The sequence below is a fragment of the Caloenas nicobarica genome, chromosome 2 (genome assembly GCF_036013445.1).
Source record: "Caloenas nicobarica isolate bCalNic1 chromosome 2, bCalNic1.hap1, whole genome shotgun sequence".
Lineage (NCBI taxonomy): Eukaryota > Metazoa > Chordata > Aves > Columbiformes > Columbidae > Caloenas > Caloenas nicobarica.
In genome coordinates, this window is record NC_088246.1 from 153,253,270 (window position 1) to 153,268,351 (window position 15,082).

Consider the following 15,082-nt stretch of genomic DNA (forward strand, 5'->3'; position numbering starts at 1 on the left):
TTTTTCTGACGTCTTGTTCTTCTGGTATAGCATGCACACGCTTCCAGTTTGTGCAATGTAGACGACTGTTAACACCTACACTAACTGTACACCCAAAACGTTTGAGAAGGTTGACCAGCCTGTGAAGGCGTCTTAATGTGGCACTGACACCAGAGCAAGGTGACTGTACATTGCAGCTTTCACACTAAGAGTTAGAAAACTGTGAGACTGAAAAAATTTGCCATGTGAAACTCACGTTCCCCAAGAGGGAACGTGAGCTCAGAGGGGTGGTTTTACTGGGGGCTGGATCAAATGAGAAGCGACTAAACTGAGAGTGACGTGGTGTGGTGAGAGCCTGTGTCCCACCGTGGAGAAAGGGGGAGGGAGGGAGGGAGGCAGGCCTAGAGAGAGTGGATGAAAATTAATAAACAATTTCTATGAGCTTGATAACTTGGGGTCAGGCACTAAATACAGGCAAGGCGGTATGTGTTTGTGCTACAGCTGGAGTTTCAAGATACAGCAACAGGTGTGGGCTTTGGTTGCTCCTGGAGTGAGGGTATTTCTAACCCTGCATAGGGGTGAACACCTCTTGCCTTCCCTCCCCACCTCATTCGGCTTTTGGCTGCATTTTTCACCAAGGCATTGCATCTCACAAGACATAAGCCTTCCTTACATTGGCATGTTTTCCCCCAGTCATGGATAATGTTGCTGTAGAGCAGAGGCAAGTTCATCCCCAAATAAACTTACTCCTAGGTAACTACAGAGCCCCTGTGGAGGAACACGGCTCTTGTGTGCTCATTCATGGATCATAAACAGCTCTGGCAACCGCTGTATGATGAACCGAGCATGAAAGCTGCTTTCAACCACGTTCCCAAAGCATCTGTGTAAGACAAAGGAAATTTTGCTAACTTGTCCACTGACCTGCCAGCAAAACACAAGATGCGATATGACTGCCTGGCAAAGCTCATAGGGAAACCTTCCTGGCTCTTCTGCTCTTCTACCATTTTTAGGGCTAGAAAAGAGGTGATTTGGGTTACCTAATCTGACTTTCTAGAGAAGCTATTTGATTGTACTGTATTTAAACCTAAGGCTTAATTTTCCTGTAAATGCCAACTTAAAATGAGATGGCAAAGGCACCAACTTCAGCTGCTTTAAAGACTAAACATATTTAGCTTGGGTATAAGAAAGGCTTTAATCTGTTTTTTAGAAATTGTACATGTCCCTCTCCACTAAGCCAACATGCTAAAATATGCCTGAATTTTGAAAAAAAAAGCCCCAAACTAAAAAAAAGACTTTATATTCCACTGTGGTAATTCCCATTCTTACCAGGCAGCTGGCTCGCTTTTCTGCCCCTGTTAATCCAGAGGCAGCAGCAGCATGTAAACTTACAAAAACTGTCCTCTCTTCCCACACCTCACCTTCCGCCAAAAGGTGCTTCCCTGTCCTGTGCTTTGCTTGTCGGGGCTCTGAGCAACCTGATCTGAGTGAAGATGTCCCTGCTCATGGCTGGGGGGTTGGACCGGATGATCTCCAGAGGTCCCTTCCAACCCCAACCATTCTGTGATTCTGTGATAGAATGGTTGGGGTTGGAAGGCACCTCTGGAGATCATCCAGTCCAACCCACCTGCTAAAGCAGGTTCACCAGAGCAGATCACACAGGAATGTGTCCAGGTGGGTTTGAATGTCTCCAGAGAAGGAGACTCCACAACCTCTCTGGGCAGCCTGTTCCAGGGCTCTGGCACCTCAAAGTAAATAAGTTTTTCCTCATATTCAGATGGAACCTCCTTTGTTTCAGTCTGTATCTGTTGCCCCTCATCCTGTTGTTGGGCACCACTGAAAGGAGTCTGGTCTCATCCTCTTGACACCCATCCTTGAGATATTTATAAACATTGATGAGATCTCCCCTCAGCTTCTCTTCTCCAGGCTGAACAGACCCAGCTCTCTCAGTCTCTGTTCATAAGAGATTCAATGATCATCAGTGCTGCACCTTTGCTCTGCTACTACCCTTTCAGTGCACATCAGTAGAACACAGCTGGATGTGATTTTATTTACTTATTTTTTAATTCTCCCTTGCTCCTGTTACAGGCTGATGGAACCTGTGTGATCTTCCTAAGTGATGAAGGACACCATGGACACCTGGAGCTCTGGAAGCATAAAGTCTTTAAGAACTGAAATACAGAAGTTTTCCAGCAGTTATTTATTTATAATGTAGGCTTAAGCAATCATTACAATGTAAAGGGAGACACACTTACAGCAATTATTTATACCAGTTTAGAACAAAAAACTGCACAGGGAGAGGTCAACTCTCAGTACAAACTAGCAACTAAACCACAATAATTTACCATTAGAAACATTTTATCTTTTAGCTGTGACACTGCTTTTACAATATGCAAAAACACAAACAATAGAACTATCCCAAGTGTTTTGTCACATTCTTTCTACATTGAATTTGGCAACATTTTATATTAAATTTTACTGATTATACTAACGTTTAAGAACTAAACAAGTGAAAAGCTGTACTCAGGTACAGTTACATCCATTTATTTCAAAGGTTTAAATAACACTTTTAACTATTGAGATTATCTCCTAGCAGTTTTTGTTTATGCAAAAACCATCTCAAAGCCTCATTTGCACAATGCATCAGCTACTGTATCAAGATTGGTGGGCTACACCACAGGCACTACTGTTTATTATATTCTGTAATAAGGAGCTTGTTTTTCAAAGAAAGGAAGGTTTAATATTTCTAAGAATCATGCCTTTTTTTTTATTTTTGCTTTTAAGCCATAACAAAAAAAAAAGGTTATCAACCACAGCAGTGTAAAATGTTATATAGAACACAGTGACTACACAGTTACTACAAGTTTCACATCCAATGCAGTTATGTATTAAAGCATAAGAGGTTATGTAGGCAAGTCCAGAGCCAACAGAAATCTGCAGAGTGCGTGGTGGAAACCAGCCCCTTTTATGTGTTATTTGGTGCGTTTTCAGACGATCCCGGATGCGCCAAGTCCCTCGGGACCGTCCGACGCGAACGCGGGTCTTGCCCTGGGGTCTGCACATTTCTATCAGCTTCAGGAGATGGGTATTGCAGCAATAACTTACTTTTACTTGAAGGAAAAAATCCCACTCTTAATAATTCTATCAATAGCGTTCCGAAAAACACGACTTAAAGTACAAAAAAAGAGAATATAGTGGTCAGACTCCCGGTATTATCAAAACCCCAGTGTCCCTCCCCACCCCCACCCTTCACCCCCTTCTTTTCAGTATTTAAGAAAAGCCAATTAACTGCCATTTAAAAGAAGTTAAGAAAAACAAGCCCCTGTATTGGAAAGAAACATTCGCAGTTTATTAGATCACAAGCTGGTTACACCTGTCAAATTGTGTTTTCTCAAAATATTTGGGCTTTCCAAGGTGCCCAGCCTGCTGGGCACAGTCAGAAAAAGGCATTTTGATAATATCTAAGAACTCCCTGCTTGCATTTTAAAAATGTTTTCACATTTGTAACTGCCTTAAGCCTGTCGTCCTTGTTTGTATGCGGTGAGAGGATGAGTGGAACAAAAAGTGAAGGTGGAAGCACCAAGCCCACACAGTTCAGGCTGCATGCATGTGACTGAGAGTTGTTGCTGTGCAGTCAACAAAAGAAACGTGGAAAAACCCCAGGCTTTAAAACACCCAACAGAAACAGAACACTGCAATCCAGTATGGCTTATTCGGATGCATTTACCATGAAGCTACTAGTAATTAATCCTACTAGGCTACTTTTGTGCAACAGCATCTGCTATGTCGATGACATCTCCCTCCCCCCACTACCCCCCCAAATACTCTACCAACTGCAGGTTTCTTCCTTGCATTATATATTGCTTTTATTGTCAATTTTTATTCCTGCTTTTCAAGCTTTTTTTTTCAATAATACTTAAACGAGGATCCGTTCCTTACAGCTTGACTTAAACTCTAAAATAAGTCCCATTGTTTTGTTTTGTTTTTTAACCTCACTATTACAAGGCGCTCTACAAAAGCTTGCAAAAAAGCCAGATTTTTCATTAAATCCCTTTGCTGAAGTTACCTACTCGACTTTTTTTTTTTCTCCTATGATTTAAAACTTTACAAAGAGAGTTATAAAAAAGGTAAATGGGATTTGGCACCTTCAGAAAAAATTAAAAGTGTAACTTAGATCAAAAAAATGCAGAAACAAAATCATTGATATTTACAAATTAAAACACCAGTGAAAATTATGTCTTACTACGCTCTTTCACCTTGTTTTCACTTTCAGAGTACTTTCAGACTGTCTGTTACCGAGTATCTTAAAAAAATTCATTGATTACAGATTGGAATGGATAGAGACAAATTAGTTTCCTCACAGTTCCTTCTCGGCGGCGAGTACTCTGGCAGCTTCTCCACTCCTAGGAGATCCGAGGTGCTGAGCGATCGTTCGTGGTCGTCTTCTTCAGTTTGACGCCGCGCCGAATGGCGTTCAGCATATCTTCACCTTGCGAGACGTCCCCGGGGCTCAGCTCCGCAGGGTCGAGCTCGGGCTGGCCCAGGGGCGCGAGGGCGCCGACCCCGTCCCGCTCGCCCTCCTCCCCCTCGCTCTCGAGCACCGCTTGCCTCTGCTCCTCCGCACCGCTCAGTTTCTGGCTCGACGCTGGAGGGTTGACGGACGCTTGGCCGCTCCACGAGGACGAGGGCATGCTGGGGACACCCTGCGCACCGTCCCCTGCTGCTGGAGACTCGGGACTTTGCTCGGGACATTCTTCTGTCCCAGCAAGGGCGCCGGGCAGCCCCCCCGGGATGTCAGGGACAGTCGGCGTTTTGACAGGAATCACCGGCGTCTTGATGGGGATGGGACCTCCCCCGATGGTGCCGCGCCGGACGGAAGGCTTGGTGGAAGGCGTCCGTCTGATGGTGGCGACGCCAGGGGTGACTATGACCGGTCCAAGCGTGGTCGGCAGACCTGCGGTGGAAGCAGGACGCTTGGTTTGAAACATTCTGCGATAGGACTGGCTAATGTCGCTGTTTCTTGGGATGGTGGAGGATTTGTCAAACTCTTGTTGCTCTGCCTCCTGGTCACCACTCACAGAGAAATAATCATAATCTGAAACTGATGCCAAAAGATAGAGTTAGGAACAAGCTGGAGAAGGCAGCTGAGTCATGTCAGAAAGTCTGAAGTATATGTAACCAAAAAAGTCTGAAGATCAATAGCAACTAAGAGAGGTTTCACCTCTCGAAGGAAGGAAGGAAGCCTGAGATATTGTGACCAGGATTCTCAGTGTGGCTGAGGGCAGCACTGCAGCAGATCAACCCTAAACTGCAGGGTGCCCACAGCACTTGTGAAAGAGAAGGAGAACTGTACACGCTCAGTACCTTCTCTGAGAATAACTAATTAAGTAACGAAGACTCAGTGTTTGCTGCCGACATTAAGATACTGACACCAGCATCCTACAAGCCATATGCTACCACTTGTAGATACAAATACTTAAAACAGTCAGTGACTAAGAAGTGTACTTTAGACTAAGCAACGTGGGGCTCAGGGGACTGTGTATCAGTGATTTCAGCAGCAAATCTGCTCAGTTTGCAAACAATGTAAATCCCGGCTGTCAGCTCTGAAAACTCAGCCTCAGCTTCAATAATTGCATCGGGTTCCTTCCTTTCCGCGTAACTGCTGAGCCAAGCCAGGCCCTGCGCAAGCCCTGCTGCCTCCTGTGATTGCACAGCAGGGTCGATCTCAGCTGAGCAAACAACGTGGCTGCTGAACTGCAAACGCCAAACTCGGTCCCTCTCTGGTCCTGAAACATGGTACAGAACCCAACGCCTTATTGCAGCTTCCCAGGTATGCCCAAGTTGAGGTCTCTAAGGGATTCTTTTTCCAGTTACAAAATTTCTGCTTAGGTAGGAAATAAAAGGTCACAAAGGGAAACCCAGAGCAGATTCAGAGTTCTGACAGAGCAAGAAAGCAAAGCTCATGAGGTCGTATTTGCTAAGACAATAGCTCAGAAAGGACACCACTGTCACAAGAAGCGTGTGATGCAGGACCAGTGTCGTTCCACTTAACCCACGCAATATAACTCCAGCATCTTCTTTAAAATGGTTGCATCCTTAAGCTAAAAATCATTCTAATAACGCACAAGAAAATATTCAGCATGCTATGCAGCAATCCACGTTTCTAGTTAGTTAATAAATCCAGGATGCATTCCAAGCTGGAAAAAACTTCACAACATTCACTCCTTTCTCCCCAGCTGACTACAAAGCCAGCGAGCAATAGCTGCTGGGATAGAGCTCCTTGGCACCGCGGGGTGAGCAGCCAGGCTCGGAATGCTCTGAAAAAGAACGTCTCCTGGATGGGTACCTTGAGATGGGATCGTGTCCTCGGAACAGCACGGAGTTGTGGTCTGGGTGCTGTAGCCGCTGGAGCACTGCAAGGAATCCCGGCTGCTCCTCTGCGTGTCCAGCTGCAGCCCTCTCGTCAGAGCGAGCGCCAGCTCCTCACAGGCCTCCATCTCCTCACCCTGCTGGTAACACACAGGAAAGAGACTCGTTATGTCTAGAAGGGTTAGTCAATCTTCACTGACTTTTAGCTGTCTCTCTTCCCGAGCAGAGCTTGTCAGCATCACAACCCACCAGGATCACATCCAACCATCTACCAGGGCTTAGAAATATACACTTCTTTGGATGCCGTGCTCTGCAAATGCCAACACCCAGCGGTATAGTCACAGAATCACAGAATGGTTGGGGTTGGAAGGCACCTCTGGAGATCATCCAGTCCAACCCACCTGCTAAAGCAGGTTCACCAGAGCAGATCGCACAGGAATGTGTCCAGCTGGGTTTGAATGTCTCCAGAGAAGGAGACTCCACAACCTCTCTGGGCAGCCTGTTCCAGGGCTCTGGCACCTCAAAGTAAAGAAGTTTCTCCTCATATTCAGATGGAACCTCCTGTGCCTCAGTCTGTGCCCTTTGCGTCTCATCCTATCGCTGGGCACCACTGAAAGGAGTCTGGTCCCATCCTCTTGACACCCACCCTTGAGATATTTATAAACATCGATAAGATCACCTCTCAGCTTCTCTTCTCCAGGCTGCACAGACCCAGCTCTGTCACGCCCATGCTATTTCCACTGACCACACCAACACTGCACCAGTACTGCTTATCAGATAAACACGCCTCAACATAAAGTACATCAAAAAGCACTGGCAGGAGTTGGCGCATCCCCTTCCTTTGCCCCAAATAGTGTATTTGAAATCAGAGCTTCACCCTTGCAGCTGCCGACACCGTCATGCTCCGAGGTCTCTGGGCCTCCTCGGGGGCCACGGCTGCTCCACTCTGAGCTCCTCCATTGACATCTGGGTCACGCTTTTCTTTGCGACGTTGCAATGTGTTCACCATCGGTTGATCATATGGGCCTGGTTTGGCCCAGTCCTAAGGAAATGTGCTCATTAGTGATTGCTTTCATCAGTAATTGTGCTTTAATTACATGTAAAACTACACAAAAGGGCAATTTTAATGGAACAATTATCTATCAAACTGGATGTGCCTTTCTGAATAAGGCCCCAGAAATAAATTAATTTTGAGGATATTAAAAATCTTTACTTATAAAACCTATCTCTTTTATGAAAGGGAATCTAAATTTTGTATTCTACCTAAGTGTTCTTATATGAAGATATTTAACATTTTAATACTATCGTTTTCTCTAAATGAAATTCCATTGTGTTAAAGCCTATATTTTCAGAAATTCAAATGCAAAAATCACTAACACACAGCAGAGAATATACATAAATGTTCAATCAGCGATGTAACTGTTCTAGATGTACACAAGTTCTAGTATTATGTGCTGTTATGCACGTCTTCAATTCTGAAAAATTAGGCTTGAACAGATTTTTGATACGCATTAGAGGAGCAAGTCACTCTGAGTAATCTCAGTTTACTTACTAGCTGAAATCTAGTTTATAATAATGATCTGTACTGAAGAAAGACTAACTTCACTCTGAATTACTGGTGCTAAAATTGAAACAGAAACTCCTCAGGCCACGAGGGCAATGTTCACTCAGGGCTCTATTAAGCAAAGTCCTGAGGGTGTCCAGGAACCACACAGAGAGCAGGACTGATCAGTGACCGGTGCTGGGACGCAGAACCTCTGCTAAGCAGCAGCTCCCCAAATATGAGCTGCTGCAGGGGTGAGCCCACTCCTGAGAGAGTTTTCCTTCACCAAGATGTTGGGTGCTTTAAAAATAAACTATTTGTGTGTGAGAACGAGCCACACGCCCCACCGCTGGCAGCAGCTGGCTGCTGGGCAGCCTCTGCACAACCTTCTGATCAATAATTAATGATGGGCTAAGACCACACTATAGATTTTTACTGACACGTGTCTCAGTCCAAGGTATGAGAAGGGCATGGCAGCTGTACTGACAAGAAGCCCCTTGTGCAGACAGGTATTTTGGTTTTATTAACACACACAGAACTCTGCTTTGCCTGAACAGCTGTGCCTTTGCCCTGTTTTGCTGTAAAATACACTGGCAAAGTGCTGCTAGCACAGACACAACTAATGATGCTGAACCCCCAGGACCACAGTGGCCACCCTGTGTATGTCTCGACAGTCTCCAGCTGCTGGAGAGAGAGATGAGGGGGGTCTGTAACAAGGTATCTCGATTTACATGTATAAGAAGGTCCCATGGTGCGTATGCAGTATCATATAACCATCCACAGGCATCTAAGACCTGCACAGCTACTATCACCTGCGTATCAGCTTTGGGAAGATTCAGGGCAACAGCCAAGAGACCTTTCTCAGCTTGCTCCAGAGGCAGAACCTCCCCAGGGGAACCACCTGGCAGGGATGAGAGTCAAGGCTCTGGCAGAGCAGAAATGTTTTGATGCCAAGAAAGATCCCTGCAGATCCAGCTGGAGCAACTCAAAGAAGTTACTGCGCCCCGACTTTTTCAGTGGTCTCAGCCAGGAGAACAAAATAAGCTGTGGGAGCACTTCCAGGCTATGCCAGTAAAGCTGGGACTTTAGTCATCGCTTGGGTTCACCTGGTGACAAGCACCTTCTTCAACCACTCCAGCTGGATCTACAAGAGCATGCTGCCCATGGCCCAGGCGGGGGCCAAGCTCAGCCGCCGCAGGGAGAATATCGTGTCCTTCAAGGGATGGTTTCACCAACCCACGGGATGCCCAGGCTGCACTGCCCTGCGCAAGCGAGTGCTCTGACGGTGCTAAACAAGCTCTTTTCTTGCTGAATAGAGCCCAGAGTGCTTTCACCAATGCTCCAGAGTTAAACTGTTCCTTCCTCCCTAGATGTTGTCAGCTCTGATATGTTTTAGGCAGTGCCAGAACAGACAAGGTCGTTCGGAAATATCCACCACCGGATTTTTAGCTCCCTGATTATCACCATGCAGTGCCCATTCAGAGTGATATTAAACAAATCAACAAGTAATTACATGGATCGAAAGGTAGCAACAACTGCTGTGCGCACACTGTTGGTATGAGGAGGTGAGGACTGCCACAACAAAAGGAACACAAACCTTCCAGCTAGGGATCTTAGATGATGGTAACATGCCTGGCCCAATGGTGTAATAATGAGCGTAGTCTGGAAGGAGGGCTGAGGGAGCCCGAGTCCACGCGCGGGAGACAGGCGGGAAATGAGGGAAAGGACCTGCACCAACTGAAGCTACGGATGGGTCACTTGATAAACTACAGTGATAAAACCCATTAGACAACTGGAAACGAAACAAATAAACAAACAAAAACAGAGAAATTAATATAAACAGAATGAATATGAAAATATACTGCAAGTCTGATGCTCTAGGGAGAAAACTTCTGTATCTTAAAACAAAAGAAAGAAAACTCTTAGTTTTGCTGCAAATAAACAACAGAAAATTGATACAATGCTTGGTTCAGAAGTGAGATTGCTTGAAAATTGTTATTTGGTATAACAAATTTCAGACATCAATCTAGCAGTCATTGTCTCCAGGCTGAGCAGCTTTGCCGTCTGTCCACTAAAGCAGCACACTGTGAAAAAGCCTTTGCAGTTTACGTACCCGGCAGACTGCGGACATAGAAACAAAACATTGCCAATAGTGAAGCCACTTGCATTGCTGGCATTTATTCTACGTAGCTGGACAGAGAGGAAAAGCATCCAGCCTTTGAACATGACGTGTTCTGGCCGTGTGATGATATGGAATAAAAAAAAAAAAAAAAAAAAGAAAAAACCAACAGCAAGGATTTACCAGATGAGAATGGAGACCGCTATCACTTCCTCCCCTGATTCAGTGTGTATCTCCCGTAATTTATTCCAGCCATATGTGTTTTGTTTTCCTTTTTGTTTCAGTCAAAAACAAATCCCAATTTCCCAGTGTACCGTGTGCTACCCAATGGGAGAGAGGGGAGAAGCCACCAACAGTACAGCCTGGGCAAGATGCTCTTTGTCAGGCAACCAGCTGGGTTTGGGCAGCGTTCCATAATCTCTTTGAGTAGAAAAGGCAATGAGCATTTCTTAGAAAATTACCTCTGTAAAATGCCCAATTTGTAGCTTCCCCCTAGCAGCTAGTTTAAAGGCAAGTGTTCCTGTCAAATAGATTCTACAGGAGTGTGCAACAGTTCCTATTCTCATCTTCACAGAGAGGAATCCTGGCTGCGTCCCATGCACAGAGTTTTTTTTGCCCAAATGTTGCTGGGTTTGGATAATGAGCTAGTAGGTTTGTATGTCTTTGAGATGAAGTTTTTCACCTTATCTGTGGAGGCCCAAGCCCCCATGGTGGAGCCTGAGCTGACTGAGGTGGGGGAACTGCACTCGCTCACTGACTGGCAGGTTTCAGAGGCTTCTGAAGAGGCAGAGCTGGACGAATTCTGCAGCGTAAAACAGCACCGCAACGCAGGGAAAGGACACACAAGCCACCAAAAAAAAAAACCAAAACCACAAACCAAAAAAAAAAAACCAACACAAACAACAAAAAAAAAAAGACAAAAAGCACATACACAGAGACACACACAGGAGAGAGGGAAGGATGAGAGAAGCAAAGGGTTAGGCTTTTAAAAATCAATTAGAAACTGCTCAAAACCATTGCTAATGTTCAGGACATCTGTGAGAAACAAAATAAGCCATTTGCTTAATGCGAGAACTTGCTATGCTGCTTGCGAGTGAGGGACTTGAGGCAGCGACCTCAACTCCTCATCGCAATATCAGCGTCTCAATTCTGTTAGCTGTCTCAGAGCAAGAAGCTGAGAGAGCTGAGAGCACCTACGGTCCAAACATGCAATATACTGAGACAAGTGATTTCTACAGAAAAGCAGATCATCAGTACTTCAAAGACACAGAGTTTAGATTTAAAACATGGAGCGGCAAATGTCACAAGTTCTCAGATATTCTGATCTGCAAAAGTGCTTGTGAGAAGCTCATCTGAGTTCAAATATTATGGAACAGAGAAATAAGTGATACTTACCAAAGCTGGAGGGTTCCAAAGTGCGCTATCTGTATGCATGTGCCTCTGCGGGTAGTATGCATACACCAAGAGCACTCCGACTCACACTTTTCTGCCCAGCAGCCACTAGGAAGGTCTGTTCTTTGCTGAGGGCATAAATGGTGGCGTGTGCTTGCCCCCTACCCCCTCTTAACAGCGGAGACAGAAAATAGCAGGGGCTTGGATGGAGAGGGAAGGAAAATGCATGACACAGAGTGTCCATCAAACACCTCAAACATTTAGCTCCTAGCTAGCAACTTCTCTTCCACTTTCCAGCACATCTTTCTGTACATTTGCTGCTGTAAGGCCTCTACGACAGCATCTAATTCAGTCACAGGCAGGCCAAGGTGAATAACCATGTAGACCATTTTACCAGCTACAACATTATTACACATCTCCTCGAAAGTGGCATCTCCCTCAGTAGGGGTGTGCGTGCAGGTCCCACCAAGTGCTTTGAAATGGTCAAGAATACTGGTAAAGTTGTCAGGGTAGTTCTGAGCTCTATTCACTGTCAGGAAATACAACACCAGCAAGAATAATTCATCCTTTGGTACTCCAAGCCCTGTGAAGCAAATCCTTCTAACAATATCCCTGGCATTTTATTTTACAACAGCAGAGAGGATCGCTGAGATTTCCAGAAATGCGCTCTTGTATCAAGTTTTTTATCTCAAATAAAATTTTGTCAGTTAACTTTAGATGAGATCTTGTGGTGAGTTTGCAATAAAAAGACAGCTGGATAAGAGGCACTGTAGAGGAATTACTGCTAACACCCAAAAGCTGTCTCGCTGCTCACCAGAGGCTACGTATAAAGAATGTATAGCTAATTGCCTACGTAAAAAGAGACGTCGGCCTCCTGAGATGAGACAACATCACCACAAGGATTTTGGTGAAGATATTGGGGCTGTTGAGAAGCCAATACAGTACCAGCATCCTGAGCTTATTAGCAAACTAGATTTAAATGAAATTTTGCAAAGCCTGTTTAAAAAAAAAAAAGGCATGTCACATGGTGGATTATTTTATAGAAATAACACACATCCCATCTTATGTTGACATGAGATCAGATCTGCAGGTGACCTGTCAAATGTGTTTAGGGGACAAGTAAGCTCAGCTAACGAGGCTTGTATTCAAAGTGCAGCAAGACTTGAGGTGAACACAAGATCAGAAGAAAGTACAACTACAGCTGTTAAGGAGAGAAGTGAAAAGTATGCAGTGGGGTAGTAGATGATGGAGTGGTTTGATGTTTTGTGGCACTTGTCACATTCTTGACTTAATGCCACTCCCTTTACAGGAGAAAAACCTTTAAAAATAAGAATAATGACAAACATGGGCTGCAGTTGACTCTGCCATCAGACATAACTACAGTACACTAAATGGAGATGAGCCTATTTCTTCTATCCTTACAGAAAAATACATTAAAGAAAATAAGCTTTTACACTAAAACTCCAGAGTTCTGCCTGACATTCCAGGTAGCTCAGCAAAAGAAACTGTTTGAAAAGCCTTGTAAGAACACTCACACTACTGTTACATTTTGGCCAGGAAAAAAAAAAAAAAAAGAGTAAAAAAAGTAATTTCAGGAAGTGCTTTCTGAAACCTCATGCTTATGGCTTGAAACATCCTCCTGGGTCTGCGCACTCTGCATGTAGCAGGACAGACGGTGAAGGGTCTCAGTTCCAAATACAGTATCATGTCACCTTGTTTTCTGCAGATGGCCCAAAGATGACAAGTGAGAATTTGGAGTTTACATCTGAGAGACTAGTCCTGTTTACAAGCCAGAAACTTCATGAGATTATGTCAAGTAATGGTAGAAACGGGTCATAAATGAGGTTTATCAGCAACAGAGCTGCATGTAGCAAACAGACGGAAAAGGCCAAAAATGCAAATTCTGAAGATGCAAAGAATTGTTCCGTTTACTTGGCATATGGGCAAAAAAAGAATGGAAGTGGTCAACTTAGTTTTGCAATAAAGTGACTCCAAGGTGAAAAAAAAAGATGAAAGCAAAGACTCTCCCACTAACTCAGTGTGGGCATTTTCAGCAGGCAAAGGAAGAACCAAGATGCCATGGGGAAAACACCCTGGTAGCCTAAGGACATGCAAGAGGTGGTGGTAGGGAAACAGGGTCTCCTGGTCTTCAGAAACTTGCACAGCACAGGGAAGGGGAGTCTCTGGTCTTGCTAAAAAAGGGTTACAGCAGTGAGAAAACGCTGGGCAGGGAGGCAGAAGAATCCTGAACTCCTGAAGGAAAAGTGTGAAGAAAAGGCGAGTGGCAGCAGGTCCAAGGCCACCTGGAGCAGACGGCAGAAACACACTCGAGCGGTTGGACCCCGGTGGGGAAGCAGAGACCCCCACTTCAGCTTTTAGCAGAAAGTACATGAGGGGCTGGGAACAGAAACTGCACAGTTACTGCCTGGGCAAAAAGTCTCCACAGTTTTGAGTGCTTGTTGGAGCTACATGCTCACCAGTACACTGTATTTTCGGCTACTGGACTGTATGATTATATTTCCCATCTGTTGTCCTACTAACCTATAAAAGAACCACAGTTATCCTGGATTACTTGCAGCCATTGTTGCTACATTTTCCATTCAAACACAGTATTCCATTCTTAAACGCTTCCCTTCCTCAACTAGACAGAGCTCCCTGGGCAAGGCTTTCCCAGGAGGCCAAATCCTAACCAAGGGCTTGGTCCAGTGTCCCTCTACAGGTGGTGGGAGACGTCTCCGTTACCTTTCAAAAAGCTTTGCACAGTGACTCAAGGTCACCTCCTCAATTTGTCTCACTTCCAGGAACAAGTCTTTACTGACCCTTTTTTCTAGTCAGGGACAAACTATTGGGAAACCTAACTTAAAAAAGGAGGTTTAGGAGAAAGAAATAACTGGTGATAATTTACAGATGCATTTCAGGTTGTTTTGTTTTTCTTCTTTGTTTTTATTTTTGTCTTGTTTTGTTTTTAAGGTCAGATTTGCGAGCATTTCTTAATTTACATGGAGAACTGAAGAGCTTTAACAATCTCTTTCCCCTATTCTAACTTCAAGCTATTTCAAGCGATAGTCTCCTCAAAAGTAGAATCTTTCCTGTTTGCTAATCTGTACATGCAGAAGCAGTTCACATTCAGTTTCCCTCTACTTCACTGTTTACAGAAGGCGATTTCCAGAATATTCTAACAATAAAGACTTAGTCCTTTGGTGTTTGACAGCACGTCAACATTTTTTTTTATCTCTTCTTCATCTGCTTCTTTCTCTCACATTGCTTTCATCCTCACAAAGTCATAAGCAGCCCTTAAAATCCAACTGTATAATTGCTTCCCCCGTGCGTGTTCACTCCGAGTCCACTGGATCCTTCTATTATCATCCCTCTAAATCAAACAGAACCACACTATCACCACATGACTTGATCGTGAATACCCCCAGACCTCGGTTTACCTACTGCCCAGGGCAACGTGTGGGTTTAGCAGCACCATCCATGCTCAGTGTCCATCCAGGGGCTCGGTGCTGCCAGCAGCAGCTCTGTTGGAAAGGGCTTTACCTGCTGTCAGTACGTGCCATGGGCAACGCTGCCCAGGCCTGACCTCAAATCTGGCACTTAGAGAAACTGTTCCACGCCGGAAGAGACCTGTGATGCTTTTCCAGCTGTTCAGCTATACGCAAATGTACTTGTTCAATTAAGAT

General features: G+C 44.8%; 1 protein-coding gene across 5 annotated transcripts in view; it reads right to left on the reverse strand.

Annotated features, from left to right (window-relative positions):
* Positions 1 to 3,800: 3,800 nt before the first annotated feature.
* MTSS1 (MTSS I-BAR domain containing 1) overlaps positions 3,801 to 15,082 on the reverse strand; it is a 127,122-nt gene continuing 115,840 nt past the window's right edge. For 2 of the 5 annotated variants that reach the window (XM_065627513.1, XM_065627511.1), the window contains exons 11-14: positions 9,486 to 9,680; positions 7,223 to 7,387; positions 6,323 to 6,485; positions 3,801 to 5,077 (exon numbers count right to left, since the gene is read on the reverse strand). In XM_065627513.1, the coding sequence (XP_065483585.1) occupies positions 4,380 to 5,077; positions 6,323 to 6,485; positions 7,223 to 7,387; positions 9,486 to 9,680 (1,221 nt within the window). In that variant the 3' untranslated portion in view covers positions 3,801 to 4,379. The remainder of the gene's footprint in view (positions 5,078 to 6,322; positions 6,486 to 7,222; positions 7,388 to 9,485; positions 9,681 to 15,082) is intronic. The other 3 variants (XM_065627515.1, XM_065627514.1, XM_065627512.1) reach the window with 2 other exon arrangements.